Source organism: Grampus griseus (genome assembly GCF_964374135.1).
Source record: "Grampus griseus genome assembly, chromosome: X".
Classification (NCBI taxonomy): Eukaryota; Metazoa; Chordata; class Mammalia; order Artiodactyla; family Delphinidae; genus Grampus; species Grampus griseus.
The window spans coordinates 94,862,711-94,876,646 of record NC_138999.1 but is presented as its reverse complement, the minus strand read 5'-3'; the positions used below and the strand labels follow the sequence as shown (position 1 = coordinate 94,876,646).

Sequence of the window (13,936 nt, the reverse complement as noted above, 5' to 3'; positions counted from 1 at the left end):
GCTTCTGGCTTAGCTTGGAGAGCAGGAAAACAGCAGCTACATACAGTGAATGTGGTTCGATACCCAAATGGGAGCGGCCCAATTCTTCTAACACAGTCTAGATCAGCTACAAATTAGCCCTCTTTGTCATCGGCTACACATGCGCACGCACACACACATCCCTAAAGCCCTCTTCATCAATTACCGTATCCACTGGTTGCGTTTCAGTGTGCCTCGGGAAAATGGAAGTGGAGAGCAGTATTCATGGCTACTTGGAAACAAATCCTGGAAATCAGAAAGTTACGGATAAACCCCTTTCCCGGCCAAAGATGTCCTGGTGGCTCCTGGAGTCACCAGTCTGTACCTGTCACAGGGCAGGGAGCTGCTGTGAATCCGCGAGTTGTGGGTTTCTCCTGCTTTGAGACTCACTGCCCTCGAAGGAGGAGAGGGGTGGGCTCTGGATCAGCAGGGGGAGGGAAACAGCATTCTCCCCACCCTCCTGTCAGCTGGACCTCTGCTCCCATGGGACGGTCCCCACAGAGGGCAGCCTGTGAGTCAGACCAGAAGCAGGGAGGAACCAGGCAGCTTCTGGAAGATTCATGGTCTTCTCTTCCTCTCCATTCACCCTCCAAATAGCCATTTCTAAGTGGCTGTCATCTTAAAAAAAAGCATACTCCTTGGTCTATATGGACATGTTCCGCTTCTTATAGCCCCCCTCTATATCTCCCCGCCCCCGCCTATTTTGGGCCAACATAATTTACAATTCCCAGAAATGCCTGAGAAGCAGCGTATGCACTTCTGGTGCCAAGCCTGACCGGTTTTACAGATTTCCATTTAGCAGGTGTCTGTTGCTAAATCAGCAGCAGCTGCTAATTGCTTTTCCTCCCTCGAACCTTCAGACAGAATGAAACATCTGGTGTTCTCTCACTTTGGGTTAAAATCAGATACCTTATCACCGCTCCTTTGGGTTCCATTTTTATTAAAAAAAGCTCTCAGCTGATGCCTGGAACAGGCAGCAGAGAGCAAGCCCGCTCCAGAAGCAGGGGAATGATTCTAAGGGCAACCCAGCAGGATGAGGCTGCCTTCCATTCCCAGACCTCAGGCACAGATGCAGGGTAGCTCGTGCACCAGTCCCCACAAGGTGGAGCTTTAAGCCCATGGCCGCCCAGGTTACTTGGGGCTTCATTTCTTGAGCAAGGAATCTGTTCCAAAGCTGACACCCTATGTCCCAGCCCGCTCGCCTCTCTCTTTAATATGCACATGCGTCTACCGCCATGAACGGGAAGCTCAGGGGGAATAAACTATATATGCCAGTGTTCTGTAGCTTTTTCAGCCACCTTTTGGTTTGGGTTTTTCCCCCCCCCCAAAAAAATCTGTTGGCAAGGCCCCAAATCTGCTTCTTGATTCTAAGCCAAAACCACTCTTAAAGGTACCTTAATAGCAACTCAGATATTTTACATTATTAATAAATAATAATCTTAGCTAAACTTTATTGAGCACTTACTATTTTTTTTTTTTCAGGAAAACAAGGTTCATCATACTCATAGGTCAGAAATAGGAGGCACCCACGCCATGCAGAGCCACACGGGGAAGCACCAGTGTTGGTCAGGAGGCAGAGGGACAGGAGCGAGGGGAGAGCCTAGGCCATGGCCTTTATGAGTTTCTGCATTTCTGCAGGACAGGCAAGGCAGGGCAGGGTAACAAGTTAGGACTGCTTAGTTTGAATAATTACAGTAGGCTCTAAGCGATACGAGTGGTCTCTGGTTGCCTGGTACCTGGTCCTGGGATGATTAAGGCAGAGGAATATTGCTTCCAGGGGGGTAAGGGCCAGGTAGTACAGGTATGGCTCTGGATTGGTGAGTTTTGAGCATTTACTATTGTGCATCAGGCATTGTGGTAAGCACTTTACATGCATTACCTTATTGAAGATTTAGGAATTATTAAGATAGTCCTCATTTTACAATATGAAACAGGCTCAGAGAAGGGCTATTGATGTTGTGGAAGCAACACTGGAACTGTGTTCTGGCTGGCTTAGAAACCTGTGCTCCGCTGACTGGGTATTTGATAATATTAAGGAATTACTGATAACGATTATAGATATGATAATGGAATTGTGATTATATTTATATATATATATATATATATATATATATATATATATATCTCCTTATATTTTAAAGATGTATAATGAAATATCTATAGTTAAAATTACATGAAATTTCCCTTAAAATCATCCAGGTATAAGAGTGAGTGGTGGGAGGATGGGGGGGGAAGCAGTTTGAGGTAGAATAAGGCGTATTGATTAAAAAAACATTGGCTATGAGTTGATAATTGTTGAAACTGGGTAATGGATGCACTCGGATAATTTTCTTTTTCTACTTTTACATATGTCTCCATTTTCTTTAATATAAAATTACAGATCTATAGAATTATACACATACTATCCACTGCATTTTAGAACCTCCTGACTTAGGATTTTCCCTGCCCCAAACTTCTTTGCTGGCTCAGCTCCTCTGGCCTGCTCCTACCATCAAAGTTTCCTCAGCTGGTACCAGTGCAGTACTGGGACTCAGAAGTGACCACCCTCCCCTTGGACTTATAAACCCTCAGTTTGTCTTCAAGTCTCCAGTCACTTTACTCAAGGTCCTAGGTGCGTGGGACATAAAGGGAGGCTGGGAGGACAGCTGCTTTGGGAAATAGTTTGGCAGTTCCTCAAAAGGTTAAGCGTGGAGTTACCGTATGACCCAGCAATTCCACTTCTAGGTATATACCCCAAAGCAGTCAAACAGATACATTTACAGAAATATTGACGGCAGCACTATTCACAATAGCCAAAAGGTGGAAACAACCCAAATGTCCACCAGTGGATGAATGGATAAACAAAATGTGACACAACCAACAGGACCTACAGTATAGCACAAGGGACTACACTCGATATTTTGTAATGACCGATAAGGGAAAAGAATCTGAAAAACTGAAGCACTGTACTGTACACTTGAAGCTAGCACAACATTGTAAATCATCTATACTCCAATCTTCTAAAAATGTGGTATATTGTACAAAGGAATATTATTCAGCCATAAAAAGGAATGAAGTACTGATACACGCAACAACCTGGATGCACTTGAAAACTTTATGCTACGTGAAATAAGTCAGTCAGAAGAGGCTACATATTATGTGATTCCATTTACATGAGATGTCCACAACAGGAGATTAGTGGTTGAGAGAGAGAAAGGAGATTAATGGTTGCCAGGGTCTAGGGAGGGGAGAGCAGAGAGGTCACTAATGCTTTTTTGGGGAATTATGAAAATATTCTAAAATTAAATAGTGGTAATGGTTGACAACTCTGTAATAGACTAAAATTAAACATTGAATTGTACACTTTAAAAGGATAAATTTGTATTATGTAAATTATATCTCAATTAAACTCCCCTCAAAAAATGATTAAAGGGAGAAAGAAATAGGCAAGGATTCATTTGTGGAGTGCTTTTAAATGTTCAAAGCTCTTTGCTAACTCTTCTTTGTTATCTTTTGTTGTCTGCTATCTTTTCTTCCATAACACATCTGTGAGGTAGATGTCACTAAGCCCATTTGACACACGGGGAAACTGATGCTTGATGAGGTGAAATGAACTTGGTCAGAGCCCCAGATCCCAGTCAGCAGTAGCTGCACCCTGGAATTGCCTGGGGTGCTTTTTGAAAAGCTTTACGTCTTGAAATTGGCTCTGGTCTTGGAATTAGCTCTGGTGATTCTATGGTACAGCCACGGTTGAGAACCACTGGTCCACAGACTGGAGAGAGTGAACTCGCCCACTAGCTAAGGCTTTTACTGCATAAAGAAACACTGCTTGGGGGTGTGGCTCAAGGTTGAGCGAGAAGTGTTGGTTGGACGAGCCAGAGGCTGTGCCTTCTAATCGCTTTTTAGGAATAGAACCAAGGCAAAGAACTATTAAGCTCCGGAAGCAGAGGCTACTGCCTGCCATTCTCATTCACGGCTGCCACCTTCCCTGTGGGTTGGGGGGCTTGGGCGTCCCTGACAAACCCAAAGGTCTCGATGTTTCATTCAAATGGGAAGAAACACCAGGTGTGGGCCTAATTCACCTGTCACGAGGGAGGAGAGGGAGCTGGCCAGTTCCCTAATCAAACAGGCTGTCTGGGAAACAAATGCAAAAAAAAAAAAAAAAACCAAAGGTGCTATTAGTCAATGTGGAAAAGAAATCCTGCCAGGGAATTTTAATCTCACTCGGCAAGGCTAATTCTGAAACAAAGCCCACTTCACTTCACCATCACCCAACCAGGAAGCTGGGGCCAAGGCCCTGAAGGCTAACATCAAATAGCACATGCCAATAGGAACACGCCTCGATTTCTAAGATAATGTTAGGAATAGTAGTAACAACGACAGCATCTGATACTTACTAAACACTTACTATGTGCCGGACACCGGGCTAAGTGCTTACCCCACATATCTCAATTCATCTGAGCACCAAGCTACAGATAAGAAAATGATATATATGGAATCTAAGAAAAAAAATGTCATGAAGGACCTAGGGGTAAGACAGGAATAAAGACACAGACCTACTAGAGAATGGACTTGAGGATATGGGGAGGGGGAAGGGTAAGCTGGGACAAAGTGAGAGAGTGGCATGGACATATATACACTACCAAACGTAAGGTAGATAGCTAGTGGGAAGCAGCCGCAAAGCACAGGGAGATCAGCTCGGCGCTTTGTGACCACCTAGAGGGGTGGGATAGGGAGGGTGGGAGGGAGGGAGACGCAAGAGGGAAGAGATATGGGGACATATGTGTATGTATAACTGATTCACTTTGTTATAAAGCCGAACCTAACAGACCATTGTAAAGCAATTATACTCCAATAAAGATGTTAAAAAAAAAAACTTAAAAGCTTAAGAAAATGAAGCCACAGAAGTTTGTAGCTTACCCAAGGTCACATGAATAAAGGCAGAGGAGCCAGCCACAAAAGCAAGGACAGGCTGGCTCCAGGGCCAGCAACTTGACCACTACATTATGCTAACTCTTAACAACCAGGCAGAGACGAGAAGACCTTGAGAATACGCTGCAAACAATGTGAACAGTTGTTACTGCTCAATGTTTTCTGTTCTATTTTGGTGTTTTCCTGTATTTTCTTTTTTTTCCATTATGAATATATTACTTCTGTAAAGAAAACATTTATACAATTGTAACGGCAGAGGCACAAAAGCCTCATGCTTTGTGTTTTTTTTTTCTTGTTAAAACATTGAAAAACAACCACTTTTGCATTGGTGGTGATTATTTTTCTATTTCTACTTTTCTGTATTTCACAAATTTTCTTCAGTAAATATGTCTTCAGCTGTAATCAGGAAAACATCATTATTTTATTAATTTTTTTTAAATATCATTATTTTGAGTGGTTTAAGAAATAATTCACCTGGGAAAAATATCATCTATCGTCCCTCTGTCTTCATACCTAAGATTTTATCCTGGACATGTGTGTGAAAGATCCCTGGAATTTCTCTGAGCAAGACAGAGGTTCGAGTTGACTGACTAATTCACTTACACTCTCTGTGGATATCTACCATGTGCTGGGTGCCCTGCAGGGGACAGATACCACAAAAGACACTATCCCTGCCCGAAGACACTAGTTATGATGCAGTGCTGAGAGCCTGGCAACAGGCTGAATATACAGTCCAACCAAACTCTGGAATGCTAAGCAGCTATTGGAAAAGAATGAGCTACATCCATACCTGAAGAGATTACAGATTCTACTGTTAGGTTAAAGGAAAATACTCTGGAGGAATGTTTATAGTGCAATGCCAGTAGTGCGAGAAACCTAGACCCAAACAAACCAACAACTCTAGAAATGTGAACATCTTTATCTGCATTTACGAGCAAAAGAAAAATGTGGCAACACATACAAACCCTTAATACAACTTACCCATGGGGGGACAGGATTGAAAGCTGATGGGGTTAAAAGATTGGCTTTCTCTTTATACTCATCTGTTTAAATGGTTTCTCAAGGAGCGTATATTATTTTTGCAAAAAAAAAAAAAAATTCTTGAAAGTATAATCGATCCTCCAAATCTCTAATGGATATTGTATAAAATTTCTGCGAAGATTTGACTTGGATTAATACTTGAAAATCAATCTTATCAATTAGGAAAGAGGAGGAAGGAAGCCCATGAGGTTTGGTATCAGAAAGACAGAAGTTCTCAGGCCAGTTCTGTCAACTCCTGTGTGTCCCTGGGCAAGTTATTTAAACTTTCTAAGGCTTATCTGTAAAATGGAGACACTAATGAAACCGAGCGCAGTCATCAGCTAGATTCCTTAACCCATAACTTGCTTAATAAATAATATGCTGTAACCTGCCTTCACCGACCAAGCTCGCCTTAACTATTCTCACAAACTGTATACCCTCCAAGCTGCATGAAGCTTAAAGATTATATCACAAGACTCCTTTCACCACCCCCTACGGAGGTGTTAAGTTGTTTTTCAGGAACGTGGAACTAGTCTTGCCCAGTTGAAACTGGTCGAGACCGCCAACCACTCAACTGGGCCTGAGAGTGCCTGATGCATAACCTTTTGATATCAGAGGGCCAAAAACTCCACCCTCAGGTCATGCTAAGGTCACCATTTTTCTGAACATGCAGTCCATGAAGAAGCATGTAACTCAGATACACTTGCACAGAACACAGATTACTTCACCTTCTTGCCACCAATCACTTTACCCCAGGCCTCAGACCACCCTCCTTCCTTGTCCCATTAATATCCTGAGCCCCTCGCCCTGCGGGAGGTGGATTTGAGATTTGTTCCCCTTGCTTGGCTGCCTTGTGAATACATCTTTCTCTGTGGCAAACCTCAGCATCTCAGCATTTGGCTTGCCGCGCGTCAGGCAAATGAACCTGGCTCAGTAACACTAATACCCACCTCGCAGGGTTTCTGTGAAGACCGAAGACTAATAATTAACAACTGATGCTGCTTGAGGGCTTCCTATCCGCCAGGCGCTCTGCTGCGTGCTTTACACATATTAACTGATTTAATCCTTGCAACAGTTTTAGGAGGGAGGCACCCCCATATCAGAGATGAGAGCACGGAAGCCCATTCAAGTTAAGTAACTTGGCCAAGTTCCCTTCCTCCCTCCCTCTCTCTTACACACACACACAGGCACACACACACACACATGAGTAGCACAGCCAGGGTATGAACCTACAGAATCTGATCCCTGAGTCCATACTCTTAACAACTACACTAGGGTGACATATTTGTATTCGTGAAAGCTTTTGTGGTTGCAAAGTGCCATCTACTTGCAAGGAATTCTTAGCAGTGGTGAAAAAGATAAGAAATACACATAAAATCTAAACACTACAAGGGCTAGAAGATGTGACAGAAGCGGTGTCACAGGATGTCTTCTGGTGATTGGCAAATAAGGGGCAAAGTCTATATATACGAACTGGAGTTCATGACTCTCCATCCTGCTCTTCAGACTCTCAGTGAGGAGTTTACTGGTTCCTACCTCCATGCCTCTGGCCCCGGCATTCCTTTGGTTGAACTACCTCCTTCCTCTGCAATTTGCATGCACATTCTAATAGCGCTTCAAGGTTTGGTTCAGGCTTTACTTCTCCATGAAGCCTTTCTGGACCACTGCATCCAACGACCTCTCCAGGAGACAATGCATTAGAGTGCAAAGTCCTCGGGTTTAGCTTTAGTACCTACAAACCATGTAACCCTGAGCAAGTCATTTAGCTTCTTTGAACTTCAGTTTCCTCATAGGTAAAATCGGGTTCTTGTGAGAATTAAATAAGAACATCCATAAATTGCCTGGCACATGGTAGGTGCTCAAAAAATGCTGCTAATGTTAATCCTTTTCCCATTTTCTTAGAGGTCGGAACAACTGCAATTTAGCGATTGAGCCTGAATTGCCTTGCAATTTTCCTTTTTCACCATTTTGACTCTAACATTGCCATCACCTCTCAGGCACTTATGCCTCATCTTTCTAACTAAACTGCAAGTTCCTTCAAGGCCAGGAATGTATTCTGGTTGCTTTTGCATCTCCAGCAGCATACGGCACAATACTTAACACAGAAAAGTGCTCAATAAAAATCTGGACTGACTGGTACGGCTGGGCTGTATTCATGGAGGATGTAAGACCCTCAGAGGTTAATCTTGAAGTACAGGCAGCAATTAGACATACTCTAGGGTAGGCCCTAGAATTTGGTGGAAGCCCAGGCCTTCTCACCACCTTCCGCACCCCTGCACACTTGGCATTCATCTGATCAGAAACACGCTGGTGTTTGTAGAAGGTTGAGGTGCAATTTTGCCCAAATCAATTCTTCAGAAAGCTAAGGCCTCTTTTGAAAGCAAGCTTTTTCTATTTTAAGTACTATTAAGAAAGCAAAGGGAATTATAGTTTTATTTCTTTGAGCTTAAATAAGAAAAAGAAATCAGATAGCTAAAAATTACATTAACTTATCGGTCACATGACTTAAAAAAAAGCCCTCAAAATTATCCTAAAATGTCTTGTATTTGTAATGTACAATTTTTCTGTTTCAAAAATAAACTCTCAAAAATGCAAAAAAAAAAAAAAAAAAGAAGCAAAGGGATGTTCTGTCCGTAGTTCAGGTCCAAAACCCCAAACTATAACTTTTTAAAATAGCTCAATTTCCCACTCACAGAAATAACTTTTCTAGGTCAATTAGCATGTTTCAATATGCCAGTCAGCAGAGTGAGAGCCGATCTGCATTGGTGACAGCAAAGTTTTCCCAGAAGCCCACACGGGTACAAGGTGTGCCGGCGGCAGTTACATCCCAAGAACATTGAAATAATGATTGTGGATGGGGAGTAGTCACCCCAGTAATGAAAAAATCTAACCTCTTCCACTCAGTCTGAGAGTTAGGAACATTCAGGAGAACCATCTAACAGAGAAAAAGAACTGGGTAAAAGGGGAGGGGTGGTAAAGGAGGAGAAAAGGAACTAATGTAACAGATCAACATGGATACACAATAATGGGCAATTTTGATAATGAAATAATAATATACTTGAGGCTTTGAGCCTTGAAGAAGAAAGGAGCTCGATGAAAAGAATCATTATTCTTCTTCTCCTTATTATTCTAGTAGAAGACAGCTGGCTGCAAACATAAATACTGGCCAGGCCAGAGTCTCTGGTCTGAGAAGGGGGCTGATACAGTGTCTTAAGTTTCTTTTCTGTTTCCAATCTCCCTTGCTCAGAACACATCGCATTTATAAGAAACTGTCATGGGCATTTCAGGGCAAAAGGCACAGGTCTGGGGATGCAGCTTGGGCCCAGTGCCTCATTCTGAGGACCAGACCACCAGCTTTGCAAGGTAAGAGCTATAACTGAAAAGCTAATATGCAGGCAAGTTCCACAGGCCCCCTACTTAACCCCCCCCCCCCGCCGTCTCTTGGCTTGCACTTTCCAGAAGGTGGTTTAGCCTGGCGTGGATGATATTCTTTGCAAAGTCCCAGGCATAGATAAGGAACCCCATCACCATCAGACCAAAAAGCCACTGGCTATAACAAGGAGCTCACAAAATAGGCAGCTCTTCTATTCTCCAAGTCATGGACTACGGACAGCTTGGGCTGGGGGGATCTTAACATGGGATCCATGGATGGGCTTATGGGCAAAAGGGGCAGGAGGTGGCAGTCTGTGTCCCCCCTGAAATTGTATGCAAACCTGTCTCTGCGCATCTGGGAAGAGGCTCTATGGTCCTCATCAACTTATCAAAGAAGCCTATGACCCAACACTTTTAGATGGAGAGAAGCTAAGCAGCATCTCCAGCATCTTGACTCACTAGTATTCAAACTCACACTGGATTTCAATCAGACAACAGGAAAAGGGCTCTGAAGTCTGAGTCAGGAGACCTGGGTTCGAGGCTCACCCACCTTGGCTTTTTAGGCAAGTCATTTATCCATCTAAGTTCCCCCTCTAGAAGGTTAGACCAGACAAGCTTTCAGCTCTCTGCTGATCTAATAATAGTTCTGTGATGCATTTCCCCTCCTTCCCTCCAAGAAACAAAAGGGAAATCGCCCTTGAGACACTTCATCTGAAGCCAGAAAGAGACCTACTCTGAAATCCTGGAGGCAAAGAGCACTTACTTGTAATATGGGCCATTGGAATACACGTTCCTTCTTCTAAGGTGTCAGCTTCTAAGATGAAGAACCAGGAGGAAGTTGGATCTGGGTATTCTCTAGCTGGTCTGCAAACCCCAGTGCCAATGAGGCACAGGACAGAGTACTACAGCACATGGAAATTCACTGATGACCCAAATCCTTTAGCTGACTGTGGCAACTTCCTCCAACTCCCTCACTCTCTGTCTTTATATATGTGAGTGTATGTATGTCTGTGTTACTGGAATACACACCAATTAGTTCATTCTACTTTCCTTGTTTCCTCATTATAGCTAATTAGGAAAAAAAGGATTAAAAAGATCAAGGGCCAAGAAGGAAGGAAGGGCAAAAGAGAAGTCAAAAGCTGACTTCCTGCCTAACTGGATCATCAGGCTTAAAGAGTTGCCTACCTTCCTGTGTCTTATTTTAAGTCAAACAAGAGGTCTGAGTTCAAATAAGGGGTTGCAAAGCAAAAAGTCTGGAAAGCCAGGGTAACCCAGGAGTGGTCCCAACCACTTAAAATAACCAGACCAAGACCAAAGCCAATTGTCAAGACATATGCAAATGGAGCCACCATTGTGAGCTTTTATCGGCTTCAGTTTAGAAAAAGAGGACCAAGATTATTTACCAGAGTGATTGGAATCGCTAGTGAAGAGAGAGCTCATCAAAGAAATCTCAATGTTAAGGAAAGTTACTTGGACATTCTTGATAAGCTGGCTGGCTATAGCTTGACATTTATTTGGAAAGTATTAGGTGTCATAACAAATATAATAGAAAATCTGCCATTAGAGAGGGGAAGAAGGGCAGAGAGGGAAAGGGAGGGAGGGAAGGAAGGAAGGAAGGAAGGAAGGAAGGAAGGAAGGGAGGGAGGGAGGGAGGGAGGGAGGGAGGGAGGGAGGGAGGAATTTCTACTGATATATATATAATAGGCACCTAGAAAAGTATAACCATCATAAGGGTATACATGAGTATTTGTGGAGAGGGAGTGACTAAATCCTCAGAGAGAGTGAAGTGTAGCTGTGGTTGTAGGATCTGAGGCTTAGTCTCCACTCCCAACTCTGCCACTTAGAATTTGTATGTCTCCCTGAATGTCAGTTTCTTCTATAACAAAAGGCCATAATACTTGCCCTCACCCAGCTTAATATCTACGTTACACAATTGTTATTGGAAAAGACCTTGTAAACTATAAAATGCTATCCAAAGAGGAAGGGTTATCATTATGAGATTTAAACTATGATCTTAATGCATGAGGCAAATTTAAGTCATGAAAACAGAAAGCAGTAGGAAGGATTTCACAGGTGATTTCTTTCCCTGAGCTTTCTAACCCAGCCTGCTAATCCCTCTGCAGTCCCACATATGGGAGTCTGAGGACAGGGCCCAGCCACTCCTATAGCTTCTGCTTCCCCTCTGCACTGGTTCATCACCCAGCCACCTGCCACAGGGGGATTCTACCTGCTAGCCACTGGGGGGATGTGTGGGCCAGACTGCCCTGTGGGTTTGGAGGAACAGGGAAGAAATCCAGTTCTTGCCCAAAGGGGCCTTTGGCAAAGCAGACTGGCTTTGAGGTTCCCCAGCAGATTATTCTGGACCAATGTGGCCGAGTCCACACTAGAGGCCCTTAGAACACCTAGAAGCCTCTGTCGAATGGGCGGGGCCCCCTTTCTCTTCACCAAACCCTTCCAAGAGCCTCTGTAGGCTTTTTTGGTCCGTTTTGGTTCTGGCCTAAACCCTTATTAAAGCCCTAAGAGTTCCACACAATACTCTCGGCCCCATCAAGCCCCACTGTACCCAAACAGGGCTGCATCAGACCTCAACATTGAATGTGTAGATATTTAAAAACTTACATGGAGGGGGAAGGGGTAGAAACTACTATGTGTAAAATAAACAAGCTCTAAGGATACACTGCACAGCACAGAGAATATAGCCAATATTTCATAATAACTTTAAATGGAGATGAATCTGTAAAAATATTGAATCACTGTTGTACACCTGAAACTGATATAATATCGTAAATCAGCTATACTTTAATAAAAATAATTTAAAAAATTAAAACTCACACGGGCACATGAGCTAAGGATGAGCAAGCAAATACCGTTTTGTATGTTGCTGGTATGTTCCTAGAAGAGGTTACTTACCAGCCGCGTATTTACCACAGGAAACAGCAGGGCAAGAAGAGCTCCATTCAACATGTGCATCTGTAGCCTGGAGAGGAAAAGAGATAAAGTGCAGGTCACACCCTGACTCTGATGCAGAGGCAGACGAAACTGTGTCAGGTTATGCCATGGCAGATGGGAGAGCATGTAAACAAGTGGCTCTCTGTGTAAAATGGCACTGGAGTTGGCACACACGCATAAATAAATGAAAAGCAGCATCTTTTGCATTAACTGAAATATTCTGAAGAGCACCACCGCCACCTCAAAATCCCCCAACCACTTTGTGAACACGCTTTGGTTACAACACTTCATTGCATAATGAGCTCTGGGCTCCCTAAACATGCGGTCAGTCCCAATCTCAGCTCCAACTGCTGCGGATCAGGCAGCATTACAAAGGGGAACTGCGGGAGCCAGGTGTTATTACACTAGTGTGTTATTACAGTAGAGACCTGTTTCTTAGAGCAAGGCTGCTTATTTCCACAGCCATGCCCAAGGCTTCTCCCCAGACAGAGACCTGGGCATAAAAAGGCTAGCTAATACAACCCAGGGAGCCAACTGCAGCGTTTGCAAATGCGCTCTCCCACCTTCTTAGAAACACCTTCAGGGGCTGCTGCGGGAGGTGGGGAGGGCAGAAGTGGCAGCCTTCCAAACTTTCCTTCATCTATTTTACATACTGGGTTCTGTGATTTAAAAGCAAAACACAAAAGAAAAAAGAGACAGAGACAAGAAAACCACGGGTCTCCAGCATCGGGTAGGGATACCGTTTCCCAAGTCCAGACTTGTTAAAACCCACACTAGGAACCCTTTGTAAGGGGGTTCCTGATTGGCTCAAGAACAAGCAAGTCAGGAACAAATTCTGCTTGTGTGAGCTGTGGGGATGGAGTTAAGCAGCTTCCTTCATCCAGGCAAGTGGTCCTTTACTACTGAGGGAGAAGCAAAGAATGACAGTCTGTTCCTCCTGGAGAAAAGCTAATTTGACGGGTCACGTACAACCATCGCTGAGTCAACGTGGCTTCTGAACCTCAAGCTCACTCTCGCGCTCTCTCACACCCACACTCACAGCAGCCTCGTGATACCAGGGTCTCTGTTTTGCCCTGACTGGGACCTAGAAGAACTTAAGCTCTTCTCTTGGTGCTCACAGACGTGTGCCTAAGACTAACAGAAATGTTGTAAGGAGCCCCAAGGGAACAGCACACAAGCCCCAAGGCTGCTGTTTGTTTCTTTCTGCTGCTTGTTGTTACCAATGCTGCGATGGTGGTGACGATGTGCACTTAACATATTCCAGGGCAAGTATCAAATTAACTGCTTTAAGTAAATTCTCTCGCCGAATTTTTTTTTTTTTTTTTTTTTGCAGTATGTGGGCCTCTCACTGTTGTGGCCTCTCCCGTCGCGGAGCACAGGCTCCGGACGCGCAGGCTCAGCGGCCATGGCTCACGGGCCCAGCCGCTCCGCAGCATGTGGGATCTTCCCGGACCGGGGCACGAACCCGTGTCCCCTGCATCGGCAGGCGGACTCTCAACCACTGCGCCACCAGGGAAGCCCATCTCGCCGAATTTTTACAGCAATCTTATGAGATGGGTACAATTAGTGTTTGCATTTTGTGGATGAGGAAACCAGGCTCAGAAAAGTGAAGTGACTTTGTCAGTGTCACACAGAGGACAGTAGAGCCACAATGCAAACCCAGGTT

The 13,936-nt window shown here is 44.1% G+C and overlaps 1 protein-coding gene across 3 annotated transcripts in view; it reads right to left on the bottom strand.

The window, feature by feature from the left end:
- TMEM164 (transmembrane protein 164) overlaps positions 1–13,936 on the bottom strand; it is a 161,647-nt gene that overhangs the window by 52,022 nt on the left and 95,689 nt on the right. For all 3 annotated transcript variants that reach the window (XM_082681895.1, XM_082681893.1, XM_082681894.1), the window contains one exon: positions 12,232–12,298. In XM_082681895.1, the coding sequence (XP_082538021.1) occupies positions 12,232–12,291 (60 nt within the window). In that variant the 5' untranslated portion in view covers positions 12,292–12,298. The remainder of the gene's footprint in view (positions 1–12,231; positions 12,299–13,936) is intronic.